General features: G+C 41.1%; 1 protein-coding gene across 1 annotated transcript in view; it reads right to left on the bottom strand.

Annotated features, from left to right (window-relative positions):
* Positions 1–24,469, bottom strand: part of LOC117524952 (protein unc-13 homolog C-like) — a 495,429-nt gene that overhangs the window by 179,437 nt on the left and 291,523 nt on the right. The window contains 3 exon segments of the mRNA XM_034186767.1: positions 2,894–2,919; positions 2,922–2,989; positions 6,893–7,019. Of these exon segments, the coding sequence (XP_034042658.1) occupies positions 2,894–2,919; positions 2,922–2,989; positions 6,893–7,019 (221 nt within the window).

Raw genomic sequence — 24,469 nt, forward strand, 5'->3', positions numbered from 1 at the left:
GACACCGTTCGGAAAATTAATATGGCTTTCAGGGACGATTTTGTGGGGATTACACAGATTAAGGAGTGTTACTGCCGCTTTAAGGACGGCCCACAACTGCTGAGAGCGTGCCGCGCTCCCAGCGCCGATCGACAGGCTGAATCAACCAGATCATTTCCAACGTGAAAGCTTTGTTGATCCGGGACGTCGTCTGACTTCCACAAAAAAAAGGAAGAAGGCGTGGACATCAGCACTTTTTCGGCACATTCCACTGTTAAATGGAATGCGCCACCGGGCTGTTCATGGCGCGGGACAAAACCACCTCCGTGTTGGTCTCACAGGACGGCTTTGAGATGGCTTTCAGACGGCTGTTGGTGGGTTTTCAGTCGTGTAACTAACCGAGAAATTGAGCATGAGCTGGACATGCCAGAACATGTCCTGTGAGGCTTCATCACGGCGTTGCTTTGCGCCATGCGGCTCCACCCGCGACGCGCGGAATTCCTCCGCTCCTCTTTCCATGACAAAAACTCCTGTAACAGTGGAATGTGCCGTTCATTTCTAAACTGGATGCTGTCTTGATCCGGTATGTCGTCTGACTAGCACAGGAACTGTGAAAAGATGTGGACATCAGCACTTTTCGGCACATTGAGACAGACGTGCGGAGGAGTTCCGCGCGTCGCGGTGGAGCCGCATGGCGCAAAGCAACGCCGTGATGAAGCCTCACAGGACATGTTGGGGCATGTCCAGCTCATGCTCAATTCTCAGATAATCACACGACTGAAAAGCAAACCGACAGCCGTCTGAAATCCACCTGAAAGCCATCCTGTGAGACCAAGACGGAGGTGGTTTTGTGCTGTGTAATGAACGGCTCAGTGGCGCGTCCCTCCGCTTTCTTTCCATGAAAAAAACTCCTGTAACAGTGGAATGTGCCGAAAAAGTGCTGATGTCCACGCCTTCTGCCTTTTTGTGAAAGTCAGACGACGTCCCGGATCAACAAAGCCTTCACGTTGGAAATGATCTGGTTGTTTCAGCGGGGTGTGAGCCTGTCGATCGGTCTCTGGGAGCGCGGCGCGCTCTCAGCAGTTGTGGGCCGTCCTTAAAGCGACAGTAACACTCCTTAATCTGTGTAATCCCCACAAAATCGTCCCTGAAAGCCATATTAATTTTCCGAACGTGTCCACCTGGAGGTCTCTCACAGTTTTCTGGAAATGCAAAGCTCCAAATCGTTCAGACATTTATTCGCAATAAAAATCCGACGTGAGTGGTGGACCACTGCTCACACAAAGCCTGCTCACAGACGAATGACGCAACTGACAGGCATGAAAAAACTTGCGCATGCGCACGAAGGTTCAAGCTTGGCTGATGCAATCACACGTGATTCAAATCCGTATGGTTTTTGCAAAAAATAAAAAGGTCCGATACTTTTTGGACAGACCTCATATATGATGATATTTCTATTAAGAATATGAACGGCACCAAGTTACAACTAAATGTATACGAAGACCATGTCCATAAAGATCACATCATAGTGTTGCATTCAGTGTTTTGCTTGGAATATAGCTCATCTGGTCTGGGTTCACCTTGAGTTTCCTAAGAAGTAGCTGGTCTTTGTGGCTAGGTAGAAAGACATCTGGCCTATTTATTTAATGTAGTCCCACCATGACACAGATAAACACAGGAAATGCATGAATGGAATACACTGTATTTTTATTCTCTTCTTTGAGGCTATCTCTGAAACACTTCACACGTGAGCCTATATAATACGTCACTTCGGCTGCTCCCTTGTTTTCACTCTAGGTTGCCACAGCCGATCCAAGATGACAACTCCATATTACATAGAGAATGGGCAGGGGTGAGTTTTGAAACACAACCGCTATAATTTATTCATGTTAAGCTTGAATTTTCATTTATCCCTCACAACATCCTCTTCCATAAGAAGTGCCATCCTTATGGATAAAAAGACAGTCATCTAACATGGCTGAATAAATACGAGGGCTGTCAATAAAGTAACGGTTTCAGAAGAAGTCGGTTTCAGCATTTTATCCGGATATTCCACTGTTAAAGGAGATTTTTTTAATGAAAGACATGCGGACGGGTCCGCGCGTCGGGACGCAGCCGCCGCGAGCGCTCCGCCACAGGAAAAAACACCTCTGTTGAAAGCCTTAAGGACAAGTTGGAACATGTCCTGCCTGTTAAACAATTTCTCATATACTCACTCCACTGAAAGCCATCAAAAGCCGCCTGGATTTTACAAATGGTTATCAACACGGAGGTGTTTTTCCTGTGCCGCCGCACCGCGCGGCTGCGTCCCGACGCGCGGATCCGTCCGCACCTCTTTCATTAAAAAAATCTCCTTTAACAGTGGAATATCCGGATAAAATGCTGAACCGACTTCTTCTAAACCTCTCTGTTCTCTCACGACGTCCTGGATCAATAGAGCCTGAATGTGGAGGTTTTCAGCTTGAACAGGCTGACGACGGCGGCTGAGAGCGCTGAGCGACGTCTCGCACCGTGGGAAAGTCCTTAAAGCGACAGAATCACCTCAAAATCTCTCATCAGCCGTTAAAATTTTCACTGAAAACCAGCTTAATTTTTTGAACCGTGTCCACTTCGATGTGTCTCACAGGTTTAGGAAAAAATTTTGATCAAACAACGCACCAGCTCTCAGCAACTTGTCAGACAAAGGAATTCCGACGAGGGGCTGGACGACTCCTCCCACAAGGAGTGCTCAAAGGCAAATAACGTCACCGACAGGCGTGGAAAAACTCACGCATGCGCACGAGGGTTCAAGCATGTCTGACGTAAAAACATATGAATGAAATCCATATAGTTTTTGAAAAAATAAAAAGGACCGTTACTTTATTGACAGCCCTCGTATTCAAGATCATTCTGAGACAGGAACTGGTTTACTCACTCCATCCTTTTTGTCCCTTCCCAATGCCCATTGAGGAAATCCATGGCAACATCCTCATTCTCGTCGAGCCACTGAATAACAAATGGTTCAAACCACCTGGCAAAGAAAAGCAAAAGAAATAATTACATTCACCAACTTTTTGTAGAGAACTAGATGAGATGTTGTTATTGTGGTTAGGACGATTCATATTTGTATACAACTTAAAAACAAACAGGGAACCGGTAGGTGAGATTCTTAAAAAGGTATATCATATTGGTTTGGTTTTAACAGCGAAGTTTAAACAGACGACAGCAGAGGACAGGGTTGCCAAGACAGACGAGTCAGTAGAGGACATACATTTGTTAGTGGAATAATAATTCTGCTCTCTCCGTTTCATTTTGCCATTTCCTCATTTATTATAGTGCCTGAGCTTTTCCTTGGAGCAACAAATTCCCCCAAATGGCTTTGGACTCTGGCTAAGGGCATCTGCTGCATAAGGGAAAGCCCATAAATAAGGTGGGTGTGACTCGCGAGATATGAGAGTGAGAGAGACAAGCAGACAGGAGAAAAACACTGAGTGTTTGCATGATGTGTTTGCCTCTGGAAGAGTCTGTCCACATTTGAATGACAGCATTAGTGGGGGGGAGGGAGTGAGAGTCATTACTCTGACAGACTGACAGGAGGAGACAGGACACTGCATTCTCCGCATGTGTTTATATTACAGCTGCTCCTCCTTTGCTGCACATGAATAACTATAAAATAGAAAAATAGGAATTAAAGGTATCAGAGGGCTGATGAAGCCCTGCGCGCTCTGAGCAAGCACAGATTCCTTTAGGGCCCCTTCACACATAGTGCGAATTTGGTCGAAATTGTGCATGAAGCAGAATCCTATGCAAAACATGTAAATGTGTAGCTGCTTCCAACGCCTCGCACATCTGTTGCTACAAATATATGTGCACACAAGTGGCTGAAAGACAAGAGTGTGCGCTGTGCAAGCCCATCGAACCCTCTCGCGGCAGGTGTCGGCCAAATTCCAGCCGACACACACGAATATCTAACACCGCTCACTTGGCACTTAGATAATGTGTGGACATTTGCACTGTTAACATGACAACACTCAGCAGACAATCACTGTTGAGCTGGCAGTGAAATCTGTCTAAGTGCCCCATGAGTGTGGCATTGCAAACAGACACAGTGACACGTTGGTGTGTGAGCTGAAGTGACAGGAGGTATAGCCACCGACAGGAGTGGCTGTGGAGATCTGTGGTTCTGGACGTCACGACTGGAGAACACGTACTGTGATGAACTGCCCACTGTGACGCTCATGTGTCTGCTTGCTGTCATCACATGGACATAAATAAAAACATATATTGCTGTTGCAATGGGCGCACGCCGTGAACATTGACAGGCTGCCCCCAGGTGAAATGGACCGTCAGATCATAACACGCTGTGGTGATCTGAATGTCACGTCACCCACGTGAGCCCTGTTCCACATGACACGGTGTAAGTCCTGCGGCGCACCATCCACAAGACACGCGTGTCGGGCAAGACACACGCGTGGAGCCGGCTGGACACGCCGCCAGTAGATGTGGACACGATAAGAGCACCCTGTTTCTCATTCATGTTGTTTCATGACTGTACATCTGTGGCCATGGGTCAGAAGAACAGAAGAACAGATGGTTCATACTTATATTTCTCACTTGATAAGAGGGATTCAATAAAATGCGGTGTTTTTATATGGTGTGTTGTTTTTTTTTTTTTAAATACATCAATGTCCTTCTTGATTTTAGGCATTTTCCCGCACCTTTTACAGGACAGCGATGGCAGCGCAGTGATAACGTTTCCATCTGGTAATCAAGAGTTTATAGGTTCGAATCCCGTGAGTGGCATTTTTTTTAACCAGGGTTATTTAACTGCGGGGTTCTGTATTGCGTCCCCTTTTATGTATTATTTATACCAACCCAGTGATATTCACTAATTAAACAGCTGGATTTTATTTTATTGTTCTCCACATCAGCAGCACGATGTGGTGCAGCTGCTCGCACTGTGTTCCTGCTTGATTCGTCGCAGCGGCATCGTGCTCGCCTGCCCGTGTTGGTCTGCCGTAAGTCGCCCTGAGCTGTACTTATTCGTACTGCGTGTGAAGGGGCCCGTAAAGCATACAGTTCTTGTGCTGTGATGTTTTGAACTTAGACTGAGTGGAAGACATGGTTTGTCTCTGACTGTAGTCAATAAATCTATGATGCTTTTACTTCATGCTTGTAGCAATATGTTATTGAGTACTGTACTGTACACATGCTGGATTTTGTCTCTCCCTTTTAGTCTGCAATACAGGTGGCCTTAATAGAGGGGGACGACTGTATACAGATCTAGTTGTTGATCAGTTATCAGTCTGCTCTGGTCTGTTTGCCAATCTCTGACTTTCCTCGACAACAACAAGTTTCCTCCCATACACACACACACACACACACACGCACGCACAGCAGAAATCTATTCTCTGTGTATTGTTAAATGGCTTATTCTGTGCTTCCATAAGCAGAATGCAGCGTAAATGTTCACCAGTTTGTGCTTGAATATTTCAGTTACAACACTGATGAATAGTCTGAATTAACTGTTATGTTGCTGTGGTCAAAAAAAAAAAGAAAAAAAAGATGTGCGAACAAATTCAGCTGTGTGTGCTCAATTTGTGCATGCAGAAAGTGCTGCAAGTCAGCGCCATGCTGAAAGAGAGAGTGCATTCACCGTTTTACAACAATGAAATCCCTTTGTTAATAATCAATCCATTAAACCCTGCAACAGTTTTGTAACAATTCTGCCAAAAAGGAAACAAATTTCACATAGGCTCCTCCTTTAAAATCAGAAACACAGAAGGCCTGTGCGTGGTGTTTAGAAAGGTGTGTCACACTTGCCACCCAACTCACTGTTATCTGCCACAAACACATCACACAGTGCCACACTGTTGCTCATCAGGTTGTGGGGTTTTGGTCATGTTCAAAACACTTACCATTCAATATCACTCGTGAGCCGTCTCTCCTTACACCTGCGACAGGCTGGAAAGCACCAGGTTATTCTGAAACTCTAAATCCATAGTGCAATGGAGGAAAATGGAGACCAATTTGATAAAACACTAGCCAGGAAGCAGCAGACAATGTGCTTCATTAAACACAGCTGAATGCCGCAACCACCCAGGGGTCACATAGTGTACATGTGTTGAAGTCACACACCATACACACACTGGCAGTTGCTGGTATTGGCGGCACGTGCAGTTGTGTTCCCGGCAGGTATAGTACCCTCATGGTTGGCACTAATATGCCATGCACACTCCTTATGTGTGAGGGTAGCGTCACACGGCCTATTAGAATGGTGTACACCACAAACTGTTGTCTTACTGGAACCCCAACGTCCTCCTGACGGAGCAGAGGTGATGATCACTCAGTCAACCATGTTATTCTATAAGTTGTTTGATAAATGACAAATAATCATTCATTTTATTCATTCATTTTGTATACCCGCTTATTCCAATCAAGGGCCAGGGGGTGCTGGAATCTATCCCAGCAGTCATAGGGTGTGAGGTGGGGTACTAGTCCTTCACTGTGCAAATGAATTCCAACTTTTCAAAATTGGGGATTTGCTACTTTGTGGCAGTTGATTATAACATAAAGATCTCTGAAGACAAATCTTTAGGTTGGATAACTGTGATGAGCATTTTCTACAATGTTGTGACACTTTACAGACTTAATCCTTAATTAAAAAAAATAATCTAAATGTTAAACAGTCATGGAACTACAGATTAGTTTTCAGCACTAGGAAATAACAACATGATACGGCTAAATTTGCTACATTGTTATTTGCATGGTTACAAAAGCTTTTGGGTCATTTGTAAGAACTAAAGCACTGATATCCACGCAGTTAATGACACTGTCACTTCTGTCTCTGGACTTTGAAGGTTTTTAATTATTTGTGCATACACACAGTGTGTGTGGTAACGCTTCCACTGTGTGAAAATGAGCTGGTACTTACAGAGAATACTCAGGTGGGACATCCTTGAAGGATGGCAGTTCACGGACATATTCATTATGGAACCATTTTACTTTGAAGTGAAGATTCATGTATTCCGTACTCTTGCATAGGCGGTGCTTGTCATGCTCTGTAATGCAGATTAAAGCATGAAAATAAAACACGTCAGTATGTAAAGTACATCCACTGAAATTCTTTAGCAGCTGGATCGTGTAATGGTGAATATTTAGGCATTTTCAATTTGTCATTAGATCACTGTTTCGAGGCAAAGTCTCACAGCCATACAATAAAGGTGCCTTGACACTTGCACGAATTTGATCTGTGCACTGGTACACAATCTGCCATGCTGGAGAGTAAACTCAATGTAAACTGTTGGAAACTGTGCGCGGCTTCGGGAAAGTGCACAAAGGAAATTTTGAAATGTTCAAAATCTCTGTTACGCATTAATTATGTGAACTTCACGTGAACATTGTGCAAACAATTAAAAAACACTGAGTGTGCGTGCAAGTGATTGCTTCAGTGCACCCCGTCACAGCGCAGCTCGTCTGAACGATTATAACGAGATGTTAAATCTATCATAAACATACTTTTACAGATACTCATAAGAAGGAATGAACATGCAACTGTTTTACCAAGCCATTACATCATAAATATTACAAGTAATAGTACCTTCTAGACTATTCAAAAAGCATTCTCCACATTATGAAGCGCAGGGGAAGGAGAGAGGAGAGAGAGAGAGAGAGAGGAGAGGAGAGAGAGAGAGAGAGAGAGAGAGAGAGAGAGAGAGAGACTGCAGCTGTAACGGTCCTCTGTGTTTCCGGAAGCGATTAGAGGTGTTTTCAACATCCAAACTCTAAGAGAAACTGATTAATCCACTACAAATAATTGTTTTATATATGCAGCATCCAGCTGCACAAAGCGTGGTGAATTGCGCGGGAGTGCGGAGCCAAAACGCATGCAAGTGTCAAGGCACCTTAAGAAAGTAAGCACTGAGACTCTAAAGACTTGGACCTTTATTTTCTACAAAGATATCATCATTGGCGAACACCTATGTCCAGCAACCCCACAACTCCTTATAAGCTCTTTCCAGGTGTCTCTCAGCCACTACTGAGACAATATACAGTAGTGTTCAGAATAATAGTAGTGCTATGTGACTAAAAAGATTAATCCAGGTTTTGAGTATATTTCTTATTGTTACATAGGAAACAAGGCACCGGTAGATTCAGTAGATTCTCACAAATCCAACAAGACCAAGCATTCATGATATGCACACTCTTAAGGCTATGAAATTGGGCTATTAGTAAAAAAAGTAGAAAAGGGGGTGTTCACAATAATAGTAGTGTGGCATTCAGTCACTGAGCTAGTGAATTTTGTGGAACAAACAGGTGTGAATTAGGTGTCCCCTATTTAAGGATGAAGCCAGCACCTGTTGAACATGCTTTTCTCTTTGAAAGCCTGAGGAAAATGGGACGTTCAAGACATTGTTCACAAGAACAGTGTAGTTTGATTAAAAAGTTGACTGGAGAGAGGAATCTCCAATGCTTTAAAATGGCCAAAAATCCAGAGACGCGTGGAAGAAAACGGAAAACAACCATCAAAATGGATAGAAGAATAACCAGAATGGCAAAGGCTCACCCACTGATCAGCTCCAGGATGATCAAAGACAGTCTGGAATTACCTGTAAGTGTTGTGACAGTTAGAAGAAGCCTGTGTGAAGCTAATTTATTTGCAAAAATCCCCTGCAAAGTCCATCTGTTAAATAAAAGACACGTGCAGAAGAGGTTACAATTTGCCAAAGAACACATCAACTGGCCTAAAGAGAAATGGAGAATATTTTGTGGACTGATGAGAGTAAAACTGTTCTTTTTGGGTTCAAGGGCCGCAGACAGTTTGTGAGACGACCCCCGAACTCTGAATTCAAGCCACAGTTCACAGTGAAGACAGTGAAGCATGGTGGTGCAAGCATCATGATATGGGCATGTTTCTCCTACTATGGTGTTGGGCCTATATATCGCATACCAGGTATCATGGATCAGTTTGGATATGTCAAAATACTTGAAGAGGTCATGTTGCCTTATGCTGAAGAGGACATGCCCTTGAAATGGGTGTTTCAACAAGACAATGACCCCAAGCACACTAGTAAACAAACAAAATCTTGGTTCCAAACCAACAAAATTAATGTTTTGGAGTGGCCTGCCCAATCCCCGGACCTAAATCCAATTAAGAACTTGTGGGGTGACATCAAAAAAGCTGTTTCTGAAGCAAAACCAAGAAATGTGAATGAATTGTGGAATGTTGTTAAAGAATCTTGGAGTGGAATAACAGCTGAAAGGTGCCACAAGTTGGTTGACTCCATGTCTTGCAGATGTGAAGAAATCATGAAAGACTGTGGTTATACATCTAAATACTAGCTTAGTGATTCACAGGACTGCTAAAAAAAAGCAGTTTGAACATAACAGCTTTGAGTTTGTAGCGTCAAGCATGTTCAACAGGTGCTGGCTTCATCCTTAAGTAGGGGACACCTGATTCACACCTGTTTGTTCCACAAAATTGACTAACTCACTGACTGAATGCCACACTACTATTATTGTGAACACCCCCTTTTCTACTTTTTTTACTAATAGCCTGATTTCATAGCCTTAAGAGTGTGCATATCATGAATGCTTGGTCTTGTGGGATTTGTGAGAATCTACTGAATCTCCTGGTACCTTGTTTCCCATGTAACAATAAGAACAATACTCAAACCTGGATTAATCTTTTTAGTCACATAGCACTACTATTATTCTGAACACTACTGTACCTGGCAATAAATCAATAATGAAATAAATTTTTATTCTTATAACTAAGAAAACATCTGAACTGGCCAGAGAGCAGGATGAAGTGAAAGCCCAAGTTTTCAGTTTATAAAATACATTTTACACACTTGGTGAGGGGTGGGTTGTCGATATAAACTGTGTCTACCTCAATATTTGAATGCATAAATATAGTCACACACCCACAAAAATATGTGTGTAAAATATGTTAATAAGTGAAACAAAAACCATCTTAACTGCTGCTGTTGGTTAATCTGGCATCTATCAGCCTCGATTATAAGAAAGATCAAATCATGAGGAATCAAAATTAAGTCTGTAAATGCATCCTGCTCCTATCAAACCATCAATGACTGTACAGAAGCTGAAGATAAAATGGATTAAGTTGTCATGCCAGCTCACGTGGCTGCTGAGTCATTTATTCCAGCTCACTGTTGGGCTTTCAAAACAATTAAACATTTTCCATTGGATCCCCTGGAGACAAGATGGATGGGTGATGGTGCAACAGATGGAGTGAAGAAAGAAGAGATGAAGAAAAAATTAAACCAATGAAGTAAAATCAGTGAAGAGGACGAGATGGGCCAAGTGGAGAAAGTACAATAATAATGGTATTCTGCAACCATAACGGTCAGTGAACATAATGGCTACATGCCAGCAAATGAAACAAGAAGACGGCCAAGAAATATCAGAGAAAATGCAATATAAGGAGACTGTGGAGGTACAGTATTTGTTGGATCATAAAATAAGACAGAAGAGTGCATTTACAGTTACACGCATACACACATAAACAAAACAGAAGTAGAGTACACCACTGAATACTGATCGATCCCATTACAAATACGCAGTTACATTTATTTTTTCAGTCTTGGATGTTTGGGATGAAAATGTGAAAATGCAAGACTTCATATCCATGATGACATCTCATTGGAGATGTTTTCAGTTGATTTTACAAACAATATATTTTTTTGTGCCTGAAATCCAACCCAGACTGCTTCAGAAAACAAAAATAAACTGGAAAATGTTGCCACAGATGGAAAAGAAAAAATAAAATAAAACCAGACTTTCAGAAATTCCCAGAAGACGCAGCGAGGATGACAGGATCTGTCTCTGATCATCTGTGACTGCAACGCATCATCACTACTGTTCAACATCAAGAGAGTCAAATACGGTGCCAACACAATAGCTGTTGGTCAGCTGTGCATGGGGAAAACAACCTTATGAACACCATAACATAAGAACAAGCACCAACATAATATATCCTTACTCACAACCTTCACACAAGACGACCCTACAGAAGGTTTATCTTTAACCCCCGAAACTGTAACAACCATTGGTAGTGGTTGCAATGACATAGATCCTTACACAGTCGATCAACCAGATGCAGTGATCTCAGGTAGAAAGTTTCGCTCATGTATGTGTTAATGTGGGCAATCCCAGCAGATATTGCAGTATAGGTCACCATTTCCAGACAATAAACCATTGAGACGCATTCTAACTTTCATGGATATGCCTCCCAGAATGTCACAATCATTGACAAATTGGCGAGTGAAGCTGACAATCATTGACAAATTGGTGAGTGAAGCTGATGCTTGCCCACAAATGTGATCTAGCATGAAGTTTAATGACGTAACACCCTGCACTTGTATCATATAAATCGACTGTAACACACCCATAGTATAACTTGAGCACAACCTTGATGCTTCTGGAAAATGTCCTGTAATATTACAGCATGTACAACAATATTAAAAACTTCACAGAAATGCAAGGGATTACTAAGATATGTCAAAATTCATGAAGGACAAAAGATATTTTTGAATATTTTCAAAATCCCATCACGATTAAAACAAGACTGCAGCTCAATCATGAAATATCCAGGGCCTCGTGTACAAAGCGTGCTTACGCACAAAAACCTGGCATACGTCCGTCTCCACGCCAACGTTCAGATGTATCAAAAGTGAAATGACCGTGGAAATGTGTGGTGCGTCACACAAAAATCCTGGCTGGCGTACGCATGTGTCTACAGCTATTGTTTCACTGTGGATATGTAACGGTGATGCTGGGAACCGTTAATAGTGTGAAAACAAGAAGTCATCAGAGTGATGTGCACATCAGCGACACAGTGATGAGCAATTAACGCACCCACGTGTTTGCAATTATATGGGTGAATATAAAAACATGCACAAAGTGATGTGTAAAATGGCACTAACAATGGGTCTGTTAGAATTGTTCGAGAACCTTGCAAATGGTGCAATCCGACACAGGTGCTGATCATGCTGGGCATCCTGGCATCATGGGCATTTCAGTGTGAGCTGGCTGATCGGTCAGGAGTGTGCCAGTCAACTTTGTACCAAGCCAAGCCAGCTGTGTGGAACGCAATTATCTGAATCTCATCCAGGTACATTCCAACATTACAGCGCATTTTGCAGCGAGAACCGGTTTCCCAAATGTAATCGGAGCTATGAACTGCACACATACGAGGTCTGTTAGAAAAGTAAGGGACCTTTTTATTTTTTGCAAAAACTATATGGATTTGAATCATGTGCGCTTGCATCAGCCAAGCTTGAACCTTTGTGCGCATGCGTGAGTTTTTTCACGCCTGTCGATTGCGTCATTCACCTGTGGGCAGGCTTTGAGTGAGCACTGGTCCTCCCCCCTCGTCGGATTTTCATTGTCAGGAAAATGTCTGAACGATTGGAGCAGCACTGCATCAAATTTTTTCAGAAACTGTGAGAGACAGCCAGGTGGAAACCATTCGGAAAATTCAGATGGCTTTCAGTGAAGATTCTATGGGTGTCACAAGGATTAAGGAGCATTACAACCGGATTAAAGATGGCCCACAGCGGCTGAGGTTGCGCCGCGCTCCGAGCGGCCATCGACAGGCTGAAATGACTAGATCATTTCCAAAGTGAAGGCTGTGTTGATCCGAGACGCCGTGTGACCCAGAGAAATTGCGTAAGAGGTGGGCATAGCCATTTTTAGGCACATTCCACTGTTAAAGGATATTTTGTAATGAAAGACGTGCATCGGAATTTGCGCATTGGGACGAAGCCGCAATGGTGGAGAACAAAAGCAAGTCCATGTTGGAAGTCTCACGGGACATGTCTTCCACCATTCAGAAGATTCAGATGGCTTTCGGTGGCTTTTTAGTCGAGTGAGAATCCGAGAAATTGTGGAGAGCTGGGCATGTCAACATGTCCCGTGCTTGGTGGTTAAATAATTTATCCGTGCAATTTTTGCTAACGAAAACCACCGTGGACACATTTGAGCATGTGTGCATTCAAATATGTTTTATTTTTTATTATTATTATGTTTTCTTTTTCTTGATGGTGGAACTAGAGAGCCTCTTAACAAGGCCCTGGCTGTGTTCAGGTTTTGTCAATAAAAGCGTGTAATGTTAATCTCACACACTGTCAGCCGCTGTGCACCTAATATCTTTTTACTTCAGTGTGTGCGCGCAACTCAGTTCAGCATTTACACTTACACTTACATGACTGTACACTTTGACATGACAAATTTTCAAAGTAATTAATGTAATTAATGCCATGGTCAGCATATTTTACCTATCTACCATAGAGTGTCTGCGGATTCAGCTCAAAGGGAGTAAGTGTTGGAGTACACCGGGACTATGTAACTGCCAAAAGTTGGCACCCACCAAAATGAGTCTCATGTCAATCAATCAATCAATCAATCAACATTTATTTATAAAGCGCTTTACAGCACTGACTGGTGTCCAAAGTGCTTGACATTAAAAACACAAATTCACAAAAATAAAACACATATAGAATAAAATTTTAAAACAACACATAAAAAAGAACATAAAAATATAACATGTCACCTCCCCACTAAGTGTTAAAAGCCAGTTTAAATAAATAAGTCTTTAACTTAGATTTAAAAAGTGCTAGGTCAGGAATAGTATGTAACTCAAGAGGCAGCTCATTCCACAGTCTGGGGCCAGCTACCACAAAAGCATGATCACCCCAGCGTGTATATCTTGACCTTGGAACATCTAAGTAAAGCTGGCCAGATGCCCTTAATGTCCTACTGTAGGTGCGCAAAGTTAAAATTTCAGACAAGTAGGGAGGTGCAAGGCCATAAATAGCTTTAAAAACAAACATTAAAATTTTAAAATCAATTCTAAAACGAACTGGAAGCCAGTGGAGTGAGTACAGGACGGGCGTAATATGCTCACGTCTAAAAGTGTTTGTTAAAAGACGAGCAGCAGCATTCTGCACCAATTGGAGACGTGCAAGAGACGACTGATTAATGCCCGAATAAAGTGCTTTACAATAATCAAGTCTGGAGCTGATGAAAGCATGAATAGCTGTCTCAAGATCACGTCTACAGAGAAAGTGCTTTATTTTAGCCAAAAGGCGAAGTTGGAAAAAACTAGCTTTGACAACAGAGTTTATCTGTTGATCAAACCTCAAACAGCTGTCAAATATTACTCCCAAATTCTTGACAGCTGGTTTTACATAGTTAGCCAAAGCACCAAAATTTGGTGTTACCACATTTGGTATGCCAGAGCGCTCAAACACCATGATCTCAGTTTTACCATCATTCAGGTAAAGGAAGTTTTGGGACAGCCACTGCTTTACATCACGAATAAAATTAAATAATGATGACAAAGCATCACTCCCATTAGTCCTTACAGGCAGATAGATTTGCAGATCATCTGCATAACAATGAAAGGATAGGTTGTGCTGGGTTATAATTGACCCCAATGGCAGAATTTACAAAGAAAATAGAATCGGCCCAAGGACAGAACCCTGTGGCACTCCACAAGACAGATGAGCAGCTGATGAGGAGAGGTCCCCAATCATGACAGAAAAGCTCCTTTCAGGCAAATATGATCTAAACCACTTAAGTGCAGTACTCTGAATGCCAATAAAATGTTCTAACCGGGAGACAAGTACTGTGTGATCCACAGTATCAAAGGCTGCTGTGAGGTCCAACAGAACCAGCACAGCGGGATTCCCTGCATCCACCGACAGAGTAATATCATTAAGAACTTTTAAAAGTGCTGACTCAGTGCTGTGTCGTGATCTAAACCCAGATTGGAATTTTTCAAGGATGAGATTGTCTTCTAAAAATGATTGTAACTGTAAAAAGACAACCTTTTCTAAAACCTTAGACAGAAATGGCAGATGAGACACAGGTCTAAAATTAGATAAAACTGACAAGTCCAGGTGAGGTTTTTTAAGAAGAGGTCGAACCACAGCATGTTTAAAAGCAGCTGGAACAGACCCTGATCTAAGACAAGCATTGATAAAAGTTAGGAGACCCGCTCCAACAGTATTAAAAACCTCCTTCAGCACCTTAGCTGGAACAACATCTGAAGGACAACTTGTAGATTTTGTGTTTTACAACATTAGCAAGAGATGCAAAAGAAATGGGCTCAAACTGTTCGAGCACAGCAGAATGTGCACGAGGAGCAGACAACTCAACATTACAGTTCTGATCAGCGTTCTGTCTGACTGATGAAACCTTGTCAATAAAAACTGAAGAAACTCCTCACAGGTTGTGGTTGTAGCGTCCAACAAAACAGAGGTGTGTGGATTTACAACTGAGTTTATAGTCTGAAATAACACACTGGGACGATGACAACTGCTCGAAATAATATGAGACAGATATTGTGCTTTTGCCTCCTTCACAGCCTTCTGATAGCCAGTTAGACTGTCCATCAGAAAACCCAGAGACACCTGTAGTTTGTCCTTTTTCCATTTTCTCTCTGCCTGTCTGCAGCGTTGCCTGAGGGCACGGGTCGTGGCATTTAACCGGGGGTCGGATTTTGATTTCCTGGATTTGCAGCGCATCGGTGCAACAGAGTCCAAAATTACTGTGCATGTGGAGTGGAAAGAAGAGAGGATGTTATCTGGGAGTAATGGAGAAACCAGTCCATTCATGGCATAAAACTGAGAGTCCATAAAGGCAGCAGCAAAGTCCCCCGCTGTCGAGGAGGTGACCAAACGGCGGCGAGAGACAGGAACAAGTGGCTTACCAGCAGATGGAGGAGCAGTAAATTCAAAAACAACAGGAAAGTGATCTGAAATAGCAATGTCTGATATGTCCTTAAGTGAAACTGAGAGCCCATAAGAAATGACCAGGTCCAAGGTGTGTCCAAGATTATGTGTTGGTCCATCCACAACTTGTGTTAGACCAAAAGAGTTCAGGAGGCTTTTAAAATCATCAGCCAGCTGATTAGGAGGACAACAGATATGAATATTAAAATCACCACAGACCAAAAATTTGTCATATTTTGAGATAAAATCTGCCAGAAACTCATAAAACTCCTGAATAAAATCCTTATTAAATTTTGGTGGACGGTAAACAACAGCACAGAGCACAGGACAGTCGAACTCCATCACAAACAACTGAAGTTCAAAAGTGGAGTAGACATTAGAAGACAAAAATCGGCATTTAAAGCTGTCTTTAAAAACCATGGCCACACCCCAGTTGCGTCCCTGGCCGTCCGCCCGAGCCAGGTACAGCTAAATTCTCCAGCGAAGCCCGAATGCTGATAAAAGTCTGGCGATCATACACCAGGAGCGGTGACACATTCCATGCAACAAAATGCAAAAACAATAAAAACGACAGCAAAAGAAGCGAGTGCCGACGGCAGGCCACATACAACGGCGCCATCTTGTTTTATGTCAGCTGATGTCTGCAAAGATAGTCATTAAGCTTTGTGCATGTTCAAATCTTTGAGGGACAAACAGATCTTTCCTGCTGCCTGGACATTTGTTTGCTGTTCTGAGACTGAGAGAGTAGGACACAGAGCACATGTAGCGATTCTGGACGAGAACATGATGAAAACTGGCTTCAAGTGTTGACAGTAAGCAATAGTCTGGCTGTTCCACTGTTTTTTGTGAGAGACTGATGGGAAACATATGGATTTTTTTATCTTAACAAGCAGGAATCACGGACCGCAAATGGATTATTTAACTGCAGAGTCGCCTGGATTTAAACAGGTAGGAGGTTTTTTTAATCATCCATGAGAACCACAGTTTTCTGTTTTAATACAACACTGTGCAAAATGTTTCAGTGAAGCAAATAATTGTCTGCACGGTTCATTCTGAAAACTGACCATACACTTGATATCATTTTTTTTTTTGCTGCAGAGATAAAAAGAAAGAGAAAGTTGGCTAAACACCCACCAGAAATTAAATTATTTTTTAAATTAAAGTTTATTAAATGCCCACCTAAAATAAATTAATTCCGTGACCCCCAGCATGTAAAAAGCAAAAAGCAAAAAACAATGAGTTTTCACAATGTTTTTCTCGTCATCCGTTTGTCCTGTGCTCTCACTGTGAAGGACTCTTGTGCAAGAAACATTAAGTGCTCTGTGACAATATGGCTAGCTTTATATGGACAGCATCAAATGGAGTACTTAACTGTAGAGTTGCCTGGATTTAAACACATAGGAACTTTTAAAGCTTCCATGAGCACCAGAGTTTCCTGTTTTAATATAAATGCTGTGCACGATGTTTCAGTGAAGGAAATTATTGTCTGTGTGGTTAATATTGAAACCAGACTGTGCATGTCTTTTTTTTTGTTTGTTTGTTTGTTTGTTTTGCTGTGCCAGACATCAGCTGAGAAGGAACACATTTAATAAATGAAAAGGATAGGGAGAAAAAACAAAAGACAGTTTGTGAGGAAATCAGACATTTTACTGAAATGGGCAGTTGACAAACATAATATTTGGCCGGTTTGTGCAAACGCCCAGCCCCGCTTCAAGCAGAATTTCATCCGGAGTGCTGAGGCTGCTCATACGTGTGATACGGTACACATATTCATACGCACTTCATAAATAAATACAGGAACATACGTCCCAACATGTTTAAATCTACAGAATGCACACTGGCTGTTATTTCTTAATCCTCACAAGAACCTGGGTGCTATCTCTGATACGTAGTCCAATGCCTGCAACTCGGAACTCACCTATGAGCCTGATCAAAATATTTACATATGTAATGAACGGTGAATGTGATGAATGCACAGCACAGTATATTTCTAATTACAACTTTTCTTAATATTCTGTTGACTCAGGTCAGTTGTGTTACATGACGCTCCGTTCATGTCTGCTCTTTGAACTAAAGCAACTGAAATAAAAAGAGCTTTGATATACAAATAGTAAAAAGAATGACATTTCATAACTTCTTGTGTTTAGAATAAGTTTCAAATTTGAATTAGGCTAATATTACATCATCCTAAATTCATTTTGTTGGACAGGTATTTACGTTTGCACAGAGTACAAAACATCAGTAATGTAATCTTAATAAATGGAATGAAATATAAGAGTGATTGTACCTGTTTCACTGACAGGTTTTTTTCAGGGATGCATTGTTCTGTTCGTTGAGGAATTTACCTTTAACAGTAATAGTTATCAGTGGAGGTTTAGCGGAAACAGGAAGAAAGTGATCTAGGGGAAGGTCGCTGCAAAAACAACAGTTAAAATTTTCTGTTAAAGGGGTTTTTACAAATACAATGAAATCAGAAATCATTTTCCCCTTATTATAACAACTACTCAGAACACACCCCAAAGATAAAAGTGAAGTACAACTGCTGGAATTAATTCGTCTAATTATAGCCAGAAGCACTTTTAGCAATGTACAACATGTTCAACTTGTAACAGAGGGTTTAACATCCTGACAGGTGGTATCTTGACAGATGTAGTGTTGTAAAGAGACAACCGGGCAAAAAGGCTTTTCATTTTCTGCCCTGTCTACCTGGAATGATGTGCAGAAGGACTTGAAATTGACACATTTTGTATCTCTGGGGAAATTTAACACAATTATAAAAGAGAAATAAGCTTAATTAGATCTTGTGACTGCACTGTGTAATCATGTAATCCCACTCTTGATTTCTGCAGTGTGTGAAAGTGTGACTGTATTTTATTTGAGTTTTATGTTTTTCCTATAATTCATTTTGTGCTGCATTCTTGGCCAGGTCACGCTTGAAAAAATGGTTTTAAATCTCAGTGAGTCTTTTTTTTACCAGGTTAAATAATGCACATCCATCCATTCATTCAAATGAACCTGTCTCTAAGTTAAGTTTCGCTGTGTCTTGATTATTGGTGAAATGCAAATGGTACAATGAACAGGATGTTAAATGTAGTTTCTTATGTAATGACTTTCAGCTTCAGGTCAGGTGGTTTCATAATTCTATTTATGAACTAGCTGAGTTACCTGTTTTACGCACGGGCAATAGAGAAGATTTTAGCCATGTCATTGTACAACCACAGTTCCAATTAAATTAAGACATTGTGTAAAATGTAAATAAAAACAGAATACAATGATTTGCAAATCCTCTTCAACCTATATTCAACTGAATACACCACAAAGACAAAACATTTAATGTTCAAACTAATAAACTTTATTGTTTTTGTGCAAATATTTGCTTATTTTGAAATGGATGTCTGCAACACGTTTCAAAAAAGCTGGGACAGTGGTATGTTTACCACTGTGTTACATCACCTTTCCTTCTAACAACACTCAATAAGCGTTTGGAAACTGAGGACACTAATTGTTGAAGCTTTGTAGGTGGAATTGTTTCCTGCTCTTGCTTGATGTACGACTTCAGTTGTTCAACAGTCCGGAGTCTCCGTTGTCATATTTTGCGCTTCATAATACGCCACACATTTTCAATGGGCGACAGGTCTGGGATGCAGGCAGGCCAGTCTAGAACCCACACCCTTTTACTATGAAGCCACCCCGTTGTAACACCTGCAGAATGTGGCTTGGCATTGTCTTGCTGAAATAAGCAGGGACGTCACTGAAAAAGACGTTGCTTGGATGGCAGCATGTGTTGCTCTAATACCTGGATGTACCTTTCAGCATTGATGGTGCCATCACAGATGTGTAAGTTGTCCATGCCATGGGCACTAACACACCACCATACCATCACAGATGCTGGCTTTTGAGCTTTGCGCTGGTAACACTCTGAATGGTCTTTTTCCTCTTTTGTCCAAGGACACAACATCCATGATTTCCAAAAACAATTTGAAATGTGGACTCATCAGTCCACAGCACACTTTTCCACTTTGCATCTGTCCATTTCAAATGAGCTCGGGCCCAGAGAAGGTGGCCGCGTTCCTAGATGTTGTTGATGTATGGCTTTCGCTTTGTATGGTGGAGTTTTAACTTGCACTTGTAGATGTAGTGACGAACTGTGTTAACTGACAATGGTTTTCTGAAGTGTTACTGAGCCCACGCGGTAACAACATTTACACAATAATGTTGGTTTTTAATGCAGTGCCGCCTGAGGGATCGAAGGTCACGGGCAATCAATGATGGCTTTCGGCCTTGCTACTTACGTGTAGAAAGTTCTCCAGATTCTCTGAATCTTCTGATTATATTATGGACTGTAGATGATGGAATCCCTAAATTCCTTTCAACTGAATGTTGAGAAACATTGTTCTTAAACTGTTGGGTGATTTTTTCATGCAGTTATTCACAAAGTGGTGATCCTCGCCCCATCTTTGCGAATGGCTGAGCCTTTTGGGGATGCTCCTTTTATACCCAATCATGACTCTCACGTGTTTCCAATTAGGTGTTCTTTGAACATTTATCAACTTTCCCCGTCTTTTGTTGCCCCGTCCCAACTTTTTTGAAACGTGTTGCAGGCATCCATTTCAAAATGAGCAAATATTTGCACAAAAACAACAAAGTTTATCAGCTTGAACATTAAATATCTTGTCTTTGTGGTGTCTTCGATTGAATATAGGTTGAAGAGGATTTGCAAGTCATTGTATTCTATTTTTATTGACATTTTACACAACGTCCCAACTTCAATGGAATTGTATATTTCATGTTACTTTAGTTGAGGTGTAGTAAGTTGCATTGCATTGTGTGTATGCTGTCATCATTAATTTTCATAAAGCAATTTGTCACATTCATGAGACTCAAGTGAATGATGATAAAAAGGTGAAAGCATGTCATATCACAGCAATACTGTGGGATATATGATGTTCTTTGCGCTGTAGATGTTTCCCCAGCTCTATTACATTTCATCCGTTTAGCACTTGGAGTTTTACAACCTAACGCCCCCTGCTTCTTGGGAGGTATATCAACAGTCTGCATGCTGTACACAGCAGGTACATTTTAAGTCAAAAAATGCACTTAACTCGCATGCAATGCACACTGGCCCGTCGGATTTCAAAAATTAAAAAATTGTGTCACTGTCCAAGTATGTATGGACCTGACAGTATATACAGATGTTGAGATAAGTCTTTGTACACCTTGACCATAAACTTTCAAAGTCAATTTTCCCCTACTTCACACAGGAAGTATGTATTAAGTGATGACCCACACTGAATGAAAACAAAATTATTACATTTTTCATTCCAATCACAGACATCACTGTGAATGTTTGAGAAGACATTCTGAAGGGAGCAGTGCTTTCATCCTCTGGAGTCGTCTGACGCGGAGATGTGTCAAAGTCACATGACCGAATTAAGCGGATGTACCATCCAATACACCACAGTCTGAGTCTCCATTTGAGTGGGTGTTAAATGTGTGGACTTCAAACTATATACCAGTTTTTAAATTGTATTTATAGTCCTGGTATAACTTGAATCATGATTAATAATTTATGCCATGCTTTTTCTTGAATATTATGGTCATTTCTGGTGCGCATTTCTGCAAAAATGTGCAACAAAAATAACCATAACTTCCTTATCCTCTCCTCTGTCGATGCAGCAGTTGCAGAGCAAAAAATCATGACTTCCCCTTTACCAGTGTGGAAAAATGCACAACCTAAACCAGTCAAAAAAGATCACCAACCCACGTATTTGGTTGCTGAGGAGATTCTGGCCAAAAAGCCACCAAAGGCAGACTGTAGTGCCAACACTGCCTCTAGGTGGACAACAGGAGGCCTGTGTCCCCTCTGTCTTGTGTTGGACAGGAATTGTTTTTTTGAATGACACAAATAATTTGTGTGGCATCTTATTATTTTGTAAATAGTTGTACAAAAAACACCTGAAGCTTTTCCTGCATTTTAATGTAAACAATTGTATATAACTTTGTTACATTTGTACGTCTTAGAAATTTACAATTTATATTTGCATTCTAAGTTATGAATATAACACAATGCTAAAATACCCTCAGTCATATGAGCATAAAAATAGGAAACAGAATGTGACCTTTTGGCCTCTTAAAATAGGTTAAGGTTGTCATCTTTGAACTTGTCCAAGGTCTGGGTCCCAAGAATGTTCTCTATGAATCTGAAGACCCTGGCAGTAATAGGAATGGACATACGCTGAGCACAGACAGACGGACGGACACAAGTCCTTCGCAATACCCAATGACCATATTTTGGCTTCAGGAAAAAATGGTTAAACCACATTTATGGTTTTCACAGTAAAAAACAAAACTTTTTATGTTTTTGTGTGAATTTAGGTCCATTGTGTCGATAAAGTATGTCAGAATGAAAGAAAAACTATAAGCTCACACGGGTAAGGTTTTGGTGAAAAAAATTACACCAAACAAGGCAAAGTAAACAGTTTTTGAAGGTAAATTATGAAGGTAAATTCAAAAGTAGTAAAAAATGGCCAACCACTTGTATACTCTTGACCGCAGAGGGTTAAAACTGCTTGTAGTGAAGACTTCCAGAAGTAAATCCACACAAGTTGACATCAGAATGAGTCATCCTTTATTTCACATAATGGCTTTAAATATTTAATATTGCAGAAATCCTTTTAAAAATCAGTCTTTCGAATGATTATGCGTTTATGCACTATAACAAGTACTAAGAAAATTGCACGCTATGAAAATTTACTGATTAATTAAATCACTAATTGAATAATTTCACATCCATCACAACAATTACTTTTGTAAATTCAAATTTAAATAAGGGTTTGTAAGTTTTACTAACATTTACATGAGAAAGGGAGAAAGGTATCTTTTCAGATGCTAAATTAATTAAAATTATGTAGTTGCTATTTTGTAACAGAAATCTAACATCTTGGGCTCCATTTAAATGCACACACACACGCACACACATATATGTGTGTGTGTGTGTACATACAGAGATGTGACTTGTGAGCCTATAAAACTGTTATGTTTTTAACAGCAATGTGCGGAACAGCTACACTACATTCTTATTTTATGAATTTGTCTATACCTTCCTGCCAAGTGCCGCGACTGATATAAAGAGAGTCATTAATACAATGTAGACAGAAATGAGGTGACCCAAAACAAGGTAATTGAATTTTGACAGAAAGTCAGCCTTTAATGTTGCACTAAGAATTGTGATGTGAGGAACACATTGTCAGCACAATGACTTATTTGAAATGTTTTTCTGAACAAGGTCAATAAAAGCAAATTCAATCAGCAAATGTGTATTTCATGAATACATGGATTGCACATTCTTAAAGTACAGTAGATGACATACTGTATTTAGACCAACAAATTGCAAGCCATGGGTGACTGCACCTCAGTCAGTAGAGCACATTGAATACTGGGTATGCCTTGACTGCAGGTGTAAACAAACAACAAACAAGTTGTACAGAAGCTGCAAATCCATTTGGTGGCGTGTCTGTGTGCTTAATGTAGTGGCTGGAAATGCCAGCTCAAGGCTGTTCATGAGGTATGGGAGTGTTGTAGTCTGAATATAATATCAACCAGAGTGGCACCTGACCTTCCCTTTAAATCGGAGTATAAGAGGTGCATAATGCACCAACACACCACACCTCATTTTTGATCAATACACCCACATTACACTGAGGCACCTGAGTGCCAGCTCATGCATGGCAAAACAACCCACATGGTCGAAATGCTGAAGCTGATGCTCTGTCACAATGAAAATGATCATGTTACTTTCTGAAAAGGTCGCATTTCACTGGGCTGCGACAGCCTATGAACAGCATTTGCGAGGGAAATCGCTTGACTTCGTGCAATGTTTGCTGGGTGGCGTTCTTGCCTCGGCTCACTTGCAGGACAATGCAAGTACTGTGCCTGAATTTTGAACTGTTGTGGGCTGCCTTTGTCTGCCTCCCTTTCCTGTCTGTTTTTAACCTTGTGTGTAGTTTGTTGTTTCCCACAGATGGCACACTCTGAGCTGAGGAACACCTGATGTTCATGAGCGGCTCATCAGCAGCGAGTTACTTAAACCCAGGCTTTCAGCTTATTCACTGCCAAATTCTTGCATTGCATCATGATCGTGAAGCTTCCCTGACCTTGACCTTGTCTTTCCTGCTGCTACCATGCGCCCTGATGTCTGAGCTCTCCACAGCTCGTTCCACGGTAACCTGGTCAACTCTAATTGAAATTAAAGCCCTACCATTATTTAATGCTTCGATCTTAAATATGATCGATCTATCTTTGTTAGTTGGCTATGTACCACAGGCTTTTAAGATGGCAGTAATTAAACCATTACTTAAAAAGCCATCACTTGACCCAGCTATCTTAGCTAATTATAGGCCAATCTCCAACCTTCCTTTTCTCTCAAAAATTCTTGAAAGGGTAGTTGTAAAACAGCTAACTGATCATCTGCAGAGGAATGGTCTATTTGAAGAGTTTCAGTCAGGTTTTAGAATTCATCATAGCACAGAAACAGCATTAGTGAAGGTTACAAATGATCTTCTTATGGCCTCGGACAGTGGACTCATCTCTGTGCTTGTTCTGTTAGACCTCAGTGCTGCTTTTGATACTGTTGACCATAAAATTTTATTACAGAGATTAGAGCATGCCATAGGTATTAAAGGCACTGCGCTGTGGTGGTTTGAATCATATTTGTCTAATAGATTACAATTTGTTCATGTAAATGGGGAATC

This window comes from Thalassophryne amazonica, chromosome 2 (assembly GCF_902500255.1).
Source record: "Thalassophryne amazonica chromosome 2, fThaAma1.1, whole genome shotgun sequence".
Classification (NCBI taxonomy): Eukaryota; Metazoa; Chordata; class Actinopteri; order Batrachoidiformes; family Batrachoididae; genus Thalassophryne; species Thalassophryne amazonica.